Source organism: Sylvia atricapilla, chromosome 18 (assembly GCF_009819655.1).
Source record: "Sylvia atricapilla isolate bSylAtr1 chromosome 18, bSylAtr1.pri, whole genome shotgun sequence".
NCBI lineage: Eukaryota > Metazoa > Chordata > Aves > Passeriformes > Sylviidae > Sylvia > Sylvia atricapilla.
The window spans coordinates 8,044,037-8,057,288 of record NC_089157.1 but is presented as its reverse complement, the minus strand read 5'-3'; the positions used below and the strand labels follow the sequence as shown (position 1 = coordinate 8,057,288).

General features: G+C 64.0%; 1 protein-coding gene across 1 annotated transcript; it reads left to right on the top strand.

Annotated features, from left to right (window-relative positions):
- Window positions 1-309: 309 nt before the first annotated feature.
- Window positions 310-2,821, top strand: SOCS3 (suppressor of cytokine signaling 3). The gene is made up of 2 exons (XM_066332192.1): window positions 310-438; window positions 988-2,821. Exon 2 carries the CDS (start codon window positions 1,055-1,057, stop codon window positions 1,682-1,684), a length of 630 nt encoding a protein of 209 aa, XP_066188289.1. The 5' UTR covers window positions 310-438; window positions 988-1,054; the 3' UTR covers window positions 1,685-2,821.
- The last annotated feature ends 10,431 nt before the right edge of the window (window positions 2,822-13,252 follow it).

Genomic DNA, 13,252 nt, shown 5'->3' with positions numbered 1-13,252 from the left:
CGCTCCGGTGTCCCCCCCATCAGCCGAGCCCAAACTCCCCGTCAGGGCGGGCCCGCGGTCCCGCTGCCCCAGCAAAGGCGGGGGACGGGAGGGCCCCCGGAGGGGCGCACCGCGGCTCTCCGCTCTGTGCAGGCCGAGGGGCGGGGGCAGCCGCCCTGCCCAGAATGGGCTGTCGGGGCCGGAGCGGGAAGGGCCGGGGCTGGGGCGGTGGGGCCACGCCGGGGGCCCGGGGCTGGCGGGGCGCCGGGGGGCCGGGCCGGGCCGGGCCGGGCCGGGCGGGGCGCGGGCGGTGCCGCCGCGTTACAAGAAGCCGCGCAGTTCCAGGAACCCGAGGGCGGGCGTTGCGCCTGCTATAAGAGGCCGCCCCGGGCCGCCTCGGCAGCTTCGCCGCCGCGCACCGGCCCCGCTCTGCCGCCAAGACCGGCTCCCGCGCCTCAGGTACGGCCGCGGGAGGGAGTCCCGGACAGCACGGGGGTGCCGGGACCTTCGGGGGGGCGATCGCCGAGGACCGGGGATGCCGGTGCTGCCCAGGGAAGGGGATCGCCGGGGGTGTTGGTGCCTCAGCGGGGCGATTACCGGTGGCCCGGGCCACCATGTGTCCCCCGGGAGTGAGAGAGCAGGAGACCATCAGAAGCGGTGCTCGGAGAGAGCGGGAGACCGCAGATGTGCCAGCGCTCCCGGGAAGGAAGAGCTGCGGACGGGGCTGCCGGTACCGGCGCCGCGGGAGGACAGTAGCCGGGAACGGGGGCTGCCGGTTCCCACGGAAAGGGAGAGACACGGATGGGTGCTGCCGTTCCCGGGAAGAGAGAGCTGAGCGGGGGGCTGCCGGTTTTTCTGGGAAATGCGAGCTGGGGAAGGGGATTGCCGAGGACCGGGAGCGCTGTTGCTGCGGGAGGATAACAGCCAGGGACCGGGGGTGCAGGTGTTCCCGGGAAGGGAGAGTGGGGGACCGGAGTGCCGGGGCTCACCGCTCTCTCTCTGCCGCAGGTGATGGTGTAGCAGCGGCTGCTGCTGGCAGCAGCATCCAGAGCACACGAAGCTGGCTCCCTGCGCCATGGTCACCCACAGCAAGTTCCCCGCCGCCGGGATGAGCCGCCCCCTGGACACCAGCCTGCGCCTCAAGACTTTCAGCTCCAAGAGCGAGTACCAGCTGGTGGTGAACACCGTACGCAAGCTGCAGGAGAGCGGCTTCTACTGGAGCACGGTGACAGGTGGTGAAGCCAACCTGCTGCTGAGCACCGAGCCGGCTGGCACCTTCCTCATCAGGGACAGCTCAGACCAGAGGCACTTCTTCACCCTCAGCGTCAAGACAGAGTCGGGCACCAAGAACCTGCGCATCCAGTGCGAGGGCGGCAGCTTCTCCCTGCAGAGTGATCCCCACAGCAGCCAGCCCGTGCCCCGCTTTGACTGTGTGCTCAAGCTGGTCCATCACTACATGCCACCCACACCCTGCGCTGTCCCTGAGCAGTCTGGAGGGGCCCTGCACCCCAAGCGCACCTACTACATCTACTCAGGTGGCGAGAAGATCCCCCTGGTGCTGAGCCGCCCGCTCTCCTCTAGTGTCTCCACCCTGCAGCACCTCTGCCGCAAGACTGTCAACGGGCACCTGGACTCCTATGAGAAGATGACTCAGCTGCCGGCCCCCATCAAGGAGTTCCTGGACCAGTACGATGCCCCTCTCTAAGGAGCCAGCGGAGCAAGGTCACATGCTACAAGCACAAGAACAGGGGACAGGCACAATGCCCCACTGGCACAGGAGCAGGCAGGGCATGCCGAGCCTCTCCATCTGGGAAGGAGAGAGGAGGAACTGGGGCGAGCTGCCATGGGCTCAGGGCCAGCATGGCTGGGCACCCTTGGTGCTGGGGGGACTCCTCAAGCAAGTGTGACACCTCCTCTCCACAGGGAAGGGGATGGCTCCGACCAGACTGTGTGGATGTTACAGTGAACCCATTGGCAAAGCCCCTGTGGGCTTGGGCAGCCAGGACAGCTCCCACAGCACGGGTGGATGTGTGCCCCGCCAGCCCCATCCTGGGGGTGTCCTGGCGAGAGCCCCTTCCACCCTCAGAAATGGAAAGCACTGGAGCCCAGGAGTGCCTGATCACTTTTCCTCAGTTTTAAGGGGAAGGTGGTTTTTTGCCCATACTGTACCTCTTGCTGCCTCCTTGTGGGTGAAAGCTCCTTTCACACCAAGCCCCAGCCTAAGAGGTCGATGCCTTTGCCCTGCGTTACCATTTTCCAGGGGACTAAGCCTTAATATCCTCCCTGCCCCGCGGTCTGGGTTAGTGCTCGTCAATTGGTGACGCTGTGCAGTGACGGTCCTGCTGATGAGCCGTGAAGCTGGAGGGGAAGCGTCGCGTCCCGATGCTGCTGAGTCCCACACAACCGCATCTGTAAGGATCACCCCGAGGACGCTGGGCCCTCACTCCCTACAGTCACACCTCTGCCCAGCCACTCCCACAGACCCCGGCTGTGCTGCCCTGTAGGGCACCGATCCCTGCAGGAACGCAGCAGGACAATCCCCTGGAGCGTGTCATCTCGTGAGTGCTTTTCTGCGTCCACCCAGAGAAGTGGTTGGGTTTTCTGGCTTTTTTTAATTTTTATTCTTATTTTTTTAACCGAAGGGATGTTTACAGGCCAACGTGAATCACTGTCTTTTATAAAGATTCCATCTTCACCTCCAGCCTTGAGGGCTGAGCAAAACAATGCTTGAAAATTCAACCAAAACCAAACTCAGATGAAACTTTGCACATATTTATATTTATATTCAGAAAGAAAATGTTTCCATAATTTATAATAAAGAGCACTATTTTTTAATGAAAAACATCAGATCTGGTTTGATTTCTCTCTCGCACCCCTGAGGCCGCTTGGCCCCGGCACAATGCTGGGATGTGTTTACACCACGTAAGCACCGTTTCCTGGAGCCCTGTCCGTGCCGGGTGATCCCGCGGCGGTGACTCAGCCCGGCGTGCGTAAGCTCTGCCCCAGCACTCAGGTATGTCTGAGCCCCGCGACGCCACTGCCCCAGCCACACCACGAGGATGGGATCTGCTCCCGGCTTGTGCACATGGGGCAACCATGGGACAGCAGATATGGCCCTGGGCACAGGAGGGGCCGAGCTGGTGGCCAAGGCTGGCCTGTGACACAGCCCCAGTGCAGTCCTCCTGGAGGGCTGAGTGAGTCCTGCCTTCCCCCAGCCCCGTTTTGGCTCGTGCCAGGATGAGGAGCTGCAGGAACAGGGCACTGAGAGGCAGGGGTAAGAAAGAGTCTGCAGGTGCTCCCTCTGGGAGTGTAGTGGGCTTGGGGTAGGGGGTGCCAAGATACGATCACACCCCCAGCACAGAGAGAAAAGCTCTGTGCTGTGCAGAAGCTCGGCCAGGCACAGATGCCCAAGGGAGAGGATTCAGTTCTCCTTGGGATGTCCTTGCCCCCAGCAGCGCCTGTCCCCTGCTGCTAAAGGCATGAAAGTAGGCACGGGAATAAACCTGCAGCTCCGTCTGTGCAGTGCAGTGCCTGGCTGAAGAGCTGAATTCAGGGATGTGGGTGATCCCCTGGGAGCAGGTAGGCCCCCCAGAACTCCCCCAGAGCTCCTGTCTGTGAGGAGCAGGCTGTGCCCAGGTGCCTTGTGCCCAGGCCCCAGTCTGCACCTTCACACTGCCTGGCAGATGCCATTCTGCCTGGCATCACGAGCAGTGCTCCCGCCCTCCTGGGGAACCCCAGCTGCTGGGAAAGGATTTCCTTAGGAATCAGCCTGGACCAGAGGGATGGTGAGTGTGGCGGTCCAGGCTGTGGGCATGGCACGGTCCCAGTGACTATTTTGGGGCTGTTACGTGGGGCTGTGGCACGCGTGCTGCCAGGAAGTGCCATGGCCTGCCCAGGCACTGCAGCAGCTATGCAAGGAATGTCCACACGCACGGGTGGCCGCCTGCCAGGCCCTGCCGAGGCACATCCCTGAGTTTAGGGCTCCCAGCAGCACCGGTGACTCCCAGCCCTATGCCAGTGATGGGATGGGAGCAGTGTTGCAGGCACAGCAGCCCCCAGCTGACAGGAGCATCCCCACTCCCCTGGGCAGGATGAGGCGAATCAGGGGATAAAAAGCAAGGCCCTGGGGGTTAATGAGCACACACAGCCCTCCTGGCACAGCAAGAAGTTCACATCACCCCATGGTGGGGCAGAGTGGGAAGCTGCCCCCAGGGATGGCAGCTAGGCTGCCCACAGTGACCCTGCCCTAGTCCCCGCCAGCCAGACCCCAGCCTTCCCATCTCTGTGGGAACAGCCCCAGCTTCTTCACTTCCCAGAAGGGCCCTGGCATTGCCAACCAAGGGCCTCTTCCCTCGCAGTGCTGCAACCCGCAGCTGAATCGAGAATCCGGGAAGCTCCGCCAGCCCCGCGGGTTTCTTGGAATACAGCCAAGCTGGCGGCAGCAGTGACGCGGCGGCCAGTGGGCAAATCCCTGCTGAAGGTTTCACAAACCTCTCTCTGCTCCAGAGCAGCTGAGCGGACTTGGCCCTGTGTTTCGTAAGCACCCTATCGAGCATGTCCCACAGCCAGTTCCCCTCTGCCCTTTACCAGGGCTGGGGCAACTAAGCTTCCCCCCAGGAGGGTTCCTGGATAGGGAAGATGTTATCAGGGTAATCAGACCCTGTCACCATGTGATAGTGCCAGAAGCCAGATGGGAATTTGCTCAGGGCTCCAGAAGCAGGGCTGAGACATTGGAGTCCTGCAACTCTCCACATCCCAGATCTCCTGGGGCTGGCATCAAGCAGCGCCAGCAGAACCCAGCACAGGTGTGAGTGCATGCCCCCAGTGCCATCAATTCCTCCACGCTGTGATGGTGGTGACGCAGAGCAGGGTAAGAGCACCAGGCCCAATGAAAACCCAACAAGGTGCTGGGTCACAGAAGGATGGGCAGGCAGGGACAGACTGCTGCCCCACAGGCCCTGCAACCCCCCGTCCTGCCTCAGCCTGGCCTCCCCATGGGGTGCAGGGTAGCCACCAATGCTTCCCATCACACTGCTGGCTCATTACTGGCACAAGAAGGAAGTGTCCGCCGGGATGGTGAACCTGAACCCAGGGAGGTCAGGGGTGCAGGAAACCTGCTCTGGTGTGTACCAGCCTCTGCAGAGCCAAAACAGGAAACCACCACAGCCGGAGATTGCTGCGGGCAGCAAGCAGCTCTGTTGTGGCTACACCAGCCATGCAGAAAATCCAACTGGTCACGGGGAAGCAGGACAGACCCCTTAAGGCTCCCCAGCCCCAAGGAAGGCGACAGTGGACACAGCACCGGCGGTCCCTGGGGTGGCAGGGCCAGGCAGGGAACTCGCCGTGAACACCCCGAGCTCACGGCACTCCCCTCACGCACTTCTTCCTGCTTGGCTCTGCAGCGCCAGGACATTCCCACATCTACCACTACGTTTCCCAGTAGAATGCAGGAAAAGGGCTGTGCAGCAGCTGGGGACTTACTGTAAATGGCACCACCTGCTCCTTACGTGGCAATTCCTCTGCAGGCCAGGGCCACGGGGACACTTGGGAACAGGGACTGAAACATCTGCTAGGAAGCACAAGCACGAGTTCTGTGGCAGAGCCCAGGGCTGGCAGTGGTGGTCCCAGCGGCAGACCCGGGACAAGAGACAGCTGCTTGGGCTGGAGGAGGAGCAGGGCTGCAACTCTATGTCCCCAGAGCCCCTCAGTTCCACAACTGCCCCTCATCTTGGGCCTCTCCACTCAAGGTACTGCTCAAACTCGCTGTCCTGATAGCAGCTCAGCTGCCAGTGACCTGGCACAGAGCCTTGGTGGCTGGGGGAGCCATGGGGGCTGGCTTGGCCCTGGCTCTCCCTGGGCCAGGCAGGGCTATTAGCAGGCAGGGAGCAGGGGGTGGCAGCAGGACCCCGTGCCCGGGCCAGGAAGTATTTCGGGATGCAGCTGAGCCCAGCAGGCTGTGTACATCCCCATGGAAACCCTACTTTGTTGCTGCTTCCCCAGCCAGACCCGCGGCCAGCTCCAGGGAGGCAGCAGCTGTGGATTCCTCACTCCTTCCATCAGCAGCTACGTGAGCTGCTCTGCCCCGGCCCCCCAGCCCCAGCTCTGTGCTCCACAAGCCCAGAGCTACATTGCTTTTGCAGCTGCACTGGCAGGGAGCAGTGATGTGCCAAGCACTGGCTGTGGTCACTCCTGGGCACATGGCATGGCAGAGGAGTTGTGTCTGGGTGCTCCGGCAGTGAGCTGCCAGCTGCCTGGGCTGTGCTTGCCCAGCACAGTGCAGAGTCCTCAGATGACCCTGGCAGAGCAGCCGTGGGCAGGTGCCAAACCCTAGCCCTGGAGCATCCCTTGGCCTCACATCAGTCCTGGCCTCGGCCATGGCACAGGAGCCAGCAGTGGCAGAGCCACACGTGGCTGGGGATGAAGCCCCAGGATGTGGGACCCTGTGTCTGCAATCCAGCCCTGCTGTCCTTGCCCACGCCCTCCTCACCAATGCTCAGTGCTGGGGGGCCTGAAGCTCCCCACCAGCCTGGTGGGCTCTGCCCATCTCATGGCTCTGGTGGCCGTCAGCAGAGAGCAGCTCCAGCCACACCAGCTGGCCGAGGGGTGATGGGTGCCAGTGGCGCCCCTTGGGTGATGATGAGTGTGTGGCTGGCAGAGGGCACAGCTGGAGCAGATGCTCCCCAGAAGGACCCAGGCGCCCTGTCTCCGCATTTAATGAGTGAGAACGGGAGTGCTTTACTGTAATTCCAGTAATTACATTGTTCATCCTTGGCAGCCTTCACCAGTTGGTGTCCAGTGCCACGGAATCACGATAAGCCACCTGGCAATGAGGCTTGGCACCACGCTGTGCTGCCGGGCAGCCAGCCAAGGCAGGGCAGGGAAGGAGCAAGGTGTGAGGTACGGTAAGGGCCCACCCTGGGAGTTCCCGTCACCGGCGCGCAGGTGGCGGCCAGAAGGGCCCTGGTGTCCGGGGCTGACTGCTGAGCCCACACAGCCGGGGATCCCCAGCTCGCTGAGGTCCTGGCAGGATCCTAGCAGCCACCCATTATTGTGGCATCCCCAGAACCCACCAGGCCTGCTGGGCGCTGAGCTGGAGCTGCCAGCAGCAGGATGTTCCAGCCACACACACAGTGGGGGTTTGGGGCAGCAAGGTGCCAGCAGGCTGGAGGGGTGTCCCCACCTATCAGGTGCAGGAGGGGACAGGGGATGGGGGGGGAGGCTGCCTGTCACCCCCAAGGACCTGCTGTCCCACCCTGCCAGCACTATCGCAGCTTCCAGGCAGCCAGGCAGGCACACTGGCCCTGGCTCTTTCCTGCCATCGCCCACCCACCCTGGCTTAGCTGCGGCATCCCCGGGTGGTCTCCAGTGGTGCTTGGGGCCAGTCAGGAGCAGGACAGTTGGCACCCCAGGGACAGAGTGGGAGCCCTGCTGAGTCATCACTTCACTGTTCTCTTTTTTCCATGGTGCTGTTGTGCATTTGCTGGAAGCCAGCTCAGAGCCATGACTAATCTGTTCTCAAAACAAGCACAAAGCAAGCGCGAGGTTTGTGCAAACCCACGGGGAGGAGGCAGAATCACAGCACGGGGCTGGACTGGGGAGGCAAGGCGCTGGAGCAGCTGGGAATGCCCAGCCATGGAGCAGCCCTGCAGGCAGCAACCTCCTGTGTAGGGGGTGGGCACAGCAAAGGTGGACAGCGGCACTGAGGACCCCCAACCTTCCCTCCCTATAGTGGGGCTGGGGTGCAGGCAGCATGCTGGAACAGGCTGCGGCATGCAAGGCAGGCAAGCGTGGGCCATCAGCACTCAGAACCCCACGTACTATGGCCAGGGCCTCTCACATGGGTTGTTTTGCCTTATGGGGAAGCCACTGGAGGGGGCCAGGGAGGAAGCACATTGATTTGCTGTTATTAAAACCAGAGCTGCTGTCGGGAACTCCACAGCCTGGCTCCCCTCGCGTGCTTCCTGGAAAGGGCTGTCCCGTGTGCCCTCACCAGTGGGAGATGGGGCCCCCAAAGCACCTGGCAGCAGCAATGGCCTGCGCTGGGTTTGAGTGGCAGCCGAGGCAGGGAGGCAAGGACTCAGTTTTGCCCTTGGTGCCCATCTCTCTGCTGCCCAGCAGTTGGCCCCCAGTCGCCCACGGCCCCCTGGCTCTCCCCAGCACCCCCGGGGCTGCCTGCAGTGCCCAGGGCAGCCCTGTCACCCCACGGCGGGTAGCAGGCACCCCGCTGAACTGAGGAGTGTTTACTGGAGAGGCAAAGTCATCGCTTCCAGTGGGGGATGAATCACCCCTGTCAGGAATTCTGCCCGGGGGCTTTTCTGTAAGAGCATGGAATTTCAACACTGGCCCTGCCCTCCCGGGTCCCCCCTTCTTGCACAACCTCTCGCCGGGGTTGCTGTTCCCAGCCCCGGCTTTGCAGCCGCAGCCACCGCTGAGCACAGGGGTCCCAGCGCGGAGGGTCCCTGCCCACGGCACGGCTCTGCAGCCGAAAGAGAGGCGACAGGGCAGCAGCAGCCCGGGCTGGCAGCGTGGCACAGCTGCCCGCTCACAGGGCTGCACTCCTCGGTGTCCCACAAAGCTGTCCTTGTCGCCAGTGTGTCCCCACGGGGCCAAGGGCTCCCCAGGGCCGTCCCTGGTCACACCGCAGTGTCGCCAGTGGGTGCAAACAGAGGGGGGAAGTGGAGGGTGCCAGCTGCAGCGGGGGCTGCAATGGAGCATCTTCCCTCTGCTACGACCAGGCACATCCCACCCCCGACAGGGCTGACCCTTCCCCAGGCTGATGAGCGGGGAATGCTGGCTGGGTGGAGGCATGAGGCTGCAGATGGAGAGGCAGGTCCTGGAAAACCCCTGCCAGCTGCCGTGCCACCATCCTGGTGCTGTCCTGCTATGGGGGCTGCCCCACCATGGGCCAGGCCACTAGAGAGAAGGCAAGAAAGAGGCCAGAGTTTTCCCAGCAGACTGGTGACCCCGAGGAGCCCTGCAGCCTTGCTGGAACTGGGGATTCTCCCAGTTTCCACACACAGCAGAAACTCCGTAAGAACTGAGTGAGAGCAGAGGTGGTTTTGGATAAGGGGGAAGCACACTCAGAGCAGGAAATGAAACATCACCTTTGAGACTTGTGGCTGCTCTCAGCCTGGCGTAGCACAGATGGGCTGTGCCGGCTCCCAAACAAACCCCACAGGTGAGGAGAGCAGAGCAAATGCCCATGGGAAGCCAGAGATAAGCGTCCCACTTCCCAGCATCTCCTTTCCTGGACACAGGCTGCCAGGAGCAGCCACTCCCAGGAGAACCTTCACAGTGGGGACCCACTCCCTGCTACACTTCAGGTGTCCCTGGGGACAAGGCAGCCCACAGGCCACAGTCCGTGTCCCCCAGGGGACAGGACAGACCACAGGCGACAGGACCTGCAGCCCTGGCAGTGTCCCAGTGACAGCCAGCACTTCTGCCACGACGGCTTCAGCACAAAGGGCCCGCATGCCAGCCCTGCCCCTGTGGCATTGCTTCCCAGCAGGAGGAAGCAACAAATGCTTCCCAGGAGCCTGAATTATTTGCCTGCCCCACTTTGCATGCCTGAGGCTGCCTGGAGACCCATAGTCACAGCCCCCCACTCCAAGGCAGGGCAGGATCATCATCCAAGTTCAGATCACCCAACAGCCTCTCTGGGCCTTGGCAAAAAAGATGGGCATGTGGGAAAGATCAGGACAAAGCACCCCAGCCACAGGAAACTGCTTTATTTTTTTGCTGTGCACTTTCTGCTGTTCCTGGAAATGTGTGAAGTGGCCGCCCTGACCTGCCCGGTGGGAAGCAGCCCCCTTGTCCCACTCAGCCCCTGCCCCTCTGCATCATGCCAGGATGTCCCACTCCCAGAGGGGCTCCCAAGACTCACAAGCTGAAGTCCCATGCACCAAGATGGAGCAGCTCCATCCCAGCCCCACACATGAGCTCCAGGCTGATTTATAGAAATCCAATGGCTGGGACTGACGGTGCCTCCTGCCAAACCTCATTAACGGCTGGCCCGGGAGAAGGCAAACAGCTCATGCAGCAACAAGGAAATCCTTGTTTAAGCATTTCTGGCCATGCAAGGCCCTTCACCCCATACCCAGGGGAGAAGGAGGAAGAGGAGGAGGTGAGGAGGAGGTGTAGGCTACAAGCCTCAAATTGGCACCACCCTGGCATTCAGGAGAACCAAGAAGGAGACACAAAGGGACATGTGAGAGTCTGCACAGGGAGGCAGACCCCAGGATGGGATGTGAGCCAGGGGGAAGCAGGAAGCTACATGGGCATGATGGGGGCAGAGGGCTTCCACTCTGCTGCAGAACCTGCCCCTCAGTGTCCCCTGCTCCCACCAATCCAGGTTCCCTGCACAAGGTGCTGGCCATGGGTACAGCGAGCTCCGGGCACGCCGGGCAGCGTGGGAGGCCGTGGGAGCCAGAACCAGTGTCCCTGTCCACAGTGGGCATGGGACACCAGCACGGCTGGCCTGTGGACCTGGCACCGCAGCGCTCCAGAGCAGCATCAATGACCTGCATCTGCCTGCCCCACGTGTGGCTCAGGATCTATTTCATCATCTGGAGAAAAGCATTTACTGCCAATAAACGGGCTAATTAATTCTCCTCAAAGACCTCTCAATTATTCATCTCGGGCCACAGAGAAAACAATTAGAGCACTTACCTCAGCCCTGGCTCAGCCAGTGTAGCTGGTGGCAGGCAGGGCACGGCGGGAACAGCCCGGCACAGCTCTCGGCACGGACCCCCGGTGCCTGGCCATCCCCGGCTCTGCCCACCCGGCCAGAGCATCCCCGTGGAGCGCTGGAGCAGAGATGTGCAGCCGGCACAGCCACCAGCCTTTAGCCGTGACCGGCTCCAGCGCTCTCCCGGGGTGCCCCAGAGCTCCCCCAGCACCAGGGCTCTCCCAGGGACCCCCGGCTGCTCCCTCCCCACAGCCCCCAGGCAGCCCGCACTGGGGTACCCCGTGCAGAGGGGCTTTTCCCTGACGGTTCTGGGGCTCCTTGGCCCTCGGGATGTTCCATCTGCCCCCTAGAATAGCCCCTGTTCAGGTGCGCCCTGAGAAGGGAAACCTTCGGCATGGGGGGCACTTTGGCCTGGGGGCCCTTCCCGGCACGACGGAGCCCACGACGGCTGCTGCCGCAAAGGCCTCCCGGGGCCGGTCTGTCCCGGGACACGGCGGGTCAGGCTACCCCGCACGGCGCCTCCGGGGCTCCGGGCCATCGCCGCCCCGGGCCAGGCGGGCAGAGCCCCGGCCGGTCCCGGAGCCGCGGAGCCGGGCGGGGGCGGGCAGAACCCGGCGGGTCCCGGGCTCGGAGACGCCCGTCGGGCGGGGGAACGCGCGGCCGGCCGGGCCGGGAAGGGTTAAGGGCGGGCCGGCGCCCCCCCGGCGCGGAGGCCGGGCCTGTCGGGAAGCCGGGATCTCTGCGGCGGTTTTACTGGAAAAGTCGCTGCCGGCGGAGGGGGGGCACCCGCGGCCTCGAGGCTGGGGACGGGGCACCGGCCGGGACCACGCGGCCGCCGGGCTCCGGCCTCGGCCCGCGCGGGGCTCCCACGGAGACTCCCCGGGGCGGCCCGCGGCTCCCGCGCCGGACACGGCCCCGGCAGCCCCGGGACTCTGTCCGTCGGGGGTCTGTCCCGGACCGAAGCTCGGCCCGTGCCGCGTGCGAGCGGCGGCCGCTGTGTGCCGCAGCTGGGGACGTGTCACCGGCACCGGGAGTGCGGCGGGTGGGGGCCCGGCCCGACCCGGCCGAGCCTGGAGCTCCCGGGCTTCGCCCTGCTGTTCCTCGGCGGCAGGAAACTGCTCGGCTCCGTGGCTGCGGTCCCTCCTGGGCGGCGGATGGCCCGGGTGGGAGCGGGGCCCTCCAGAACGGGCAGCACCAGTGCCGCCCCATTGCGAAGAGCCCAAAGGGCAGACAAGGGTGAGCTCCACGGGCAGCACGGACAGTGTGGCCGCGGGACTAAGGCAGCCCGACAGGAAAACACCCCGAGCTCACGGTGAGCATGTTATGGTCACTGCCAGGTCCTGAGTCAGCCCTTGGCTCTCAGCACAAGACCCCCAGGGCATTGACTGGGCCGCTGACGGCTCCGTGGCCACAGCCACCGGCTCTGCTTAGGAGGCTGGGAGCAGAGCCCATTGCCAGCCTGTCCCAGGGCAGCCGTGTGTGCCGGGGGCAGAGGGCTCAGCCCCAGCCCAGTGATGCCCCGGGAGCTACAGCGCCGTGCTTCCCCCATCCCACAGCCCCTCCTGAGCCTCCTGCAGCCGGGATGCGCCAGGGCTCAGCCCTGGGGACGTGCAGATCAAGTGGCTGGGCCTGGCAGGCCTGGGATGGGGCTGCCAGTGGGGCTGGTAGCAGGGGGGGCCAGCTCCGGGAATCGGCCCCAGTGGTTGCCAGGCCTGTGGTAGGGAGGGGGGAAACCCGATCCTCCGCGGTGGGATCTGGGCTCCACTCCCGGCTCCCCAGCCGGGCCTCAGCTGCTAATTTTAGCCCTGGGGAGGCACGACTGGAGCAGGAGCTGAGCCCAGCAGGGCAGGGGCTTAGCCCACCACAGGAGCTGGTGTGGGCAGGTGGTGACTGCAGCCCTGTAGTGCAGTGTGGTCCTGGGTGAGCCCCCTGCTAGCCTCCGCTGGCACTGCCCACCCTCTGCCCAGACCCGGTGGCCTCAGTTCAGCCGCTCCGCATAAGGCCACAAACGCCTCCATGGTCCCGGTGCTGGCCCCACCAAGCCCTGCCGTGATCCTGCTGGGTCACATGCAGGTGTAGTTCTCCGGGTGCTGGGAGCGAGGGGGGACACCCCAAGGCAGGTCCCAGATCAAGGCACAGGGCTGAAAGACAAGGGGCTCTGCAGAGGACGCTCAGCCACACTGCACAGTCCTGCAGGAGTTGTGGCTGCTGCCCAGTGAAGGAACCCCTGCTTGGCTGCGGACCCTGACTGGGCTGGGGGGCTGCCCACAGCAGAGCCCTGAGCTGCCCTTCAGCTTTGGGCACACCAGGGCCATCAACTACCCCATCGGGTGCCATGGGAGCGGATGGGTGGGCGGCTGGGAAGGCCGTGCTGAGGGATGCTCCAGCCATCCGCCCCTTCCAAGCAGAGAAAGGGGCTCTGAAGCCTGCCTCGCCCTAAAGCAGCCCCAGGTGGAGTGGGAGGATCCCTGGCCCAGGCCCCACGGCTGCTCTTCCCCCAGCCCTTCACCTGCGGCGTGACCGGCTGCACTGCCCAGCGCTTACTGGAAGAGGAAGCTGCCGGGAAGGCGGTGTGTGGCGGGGCAG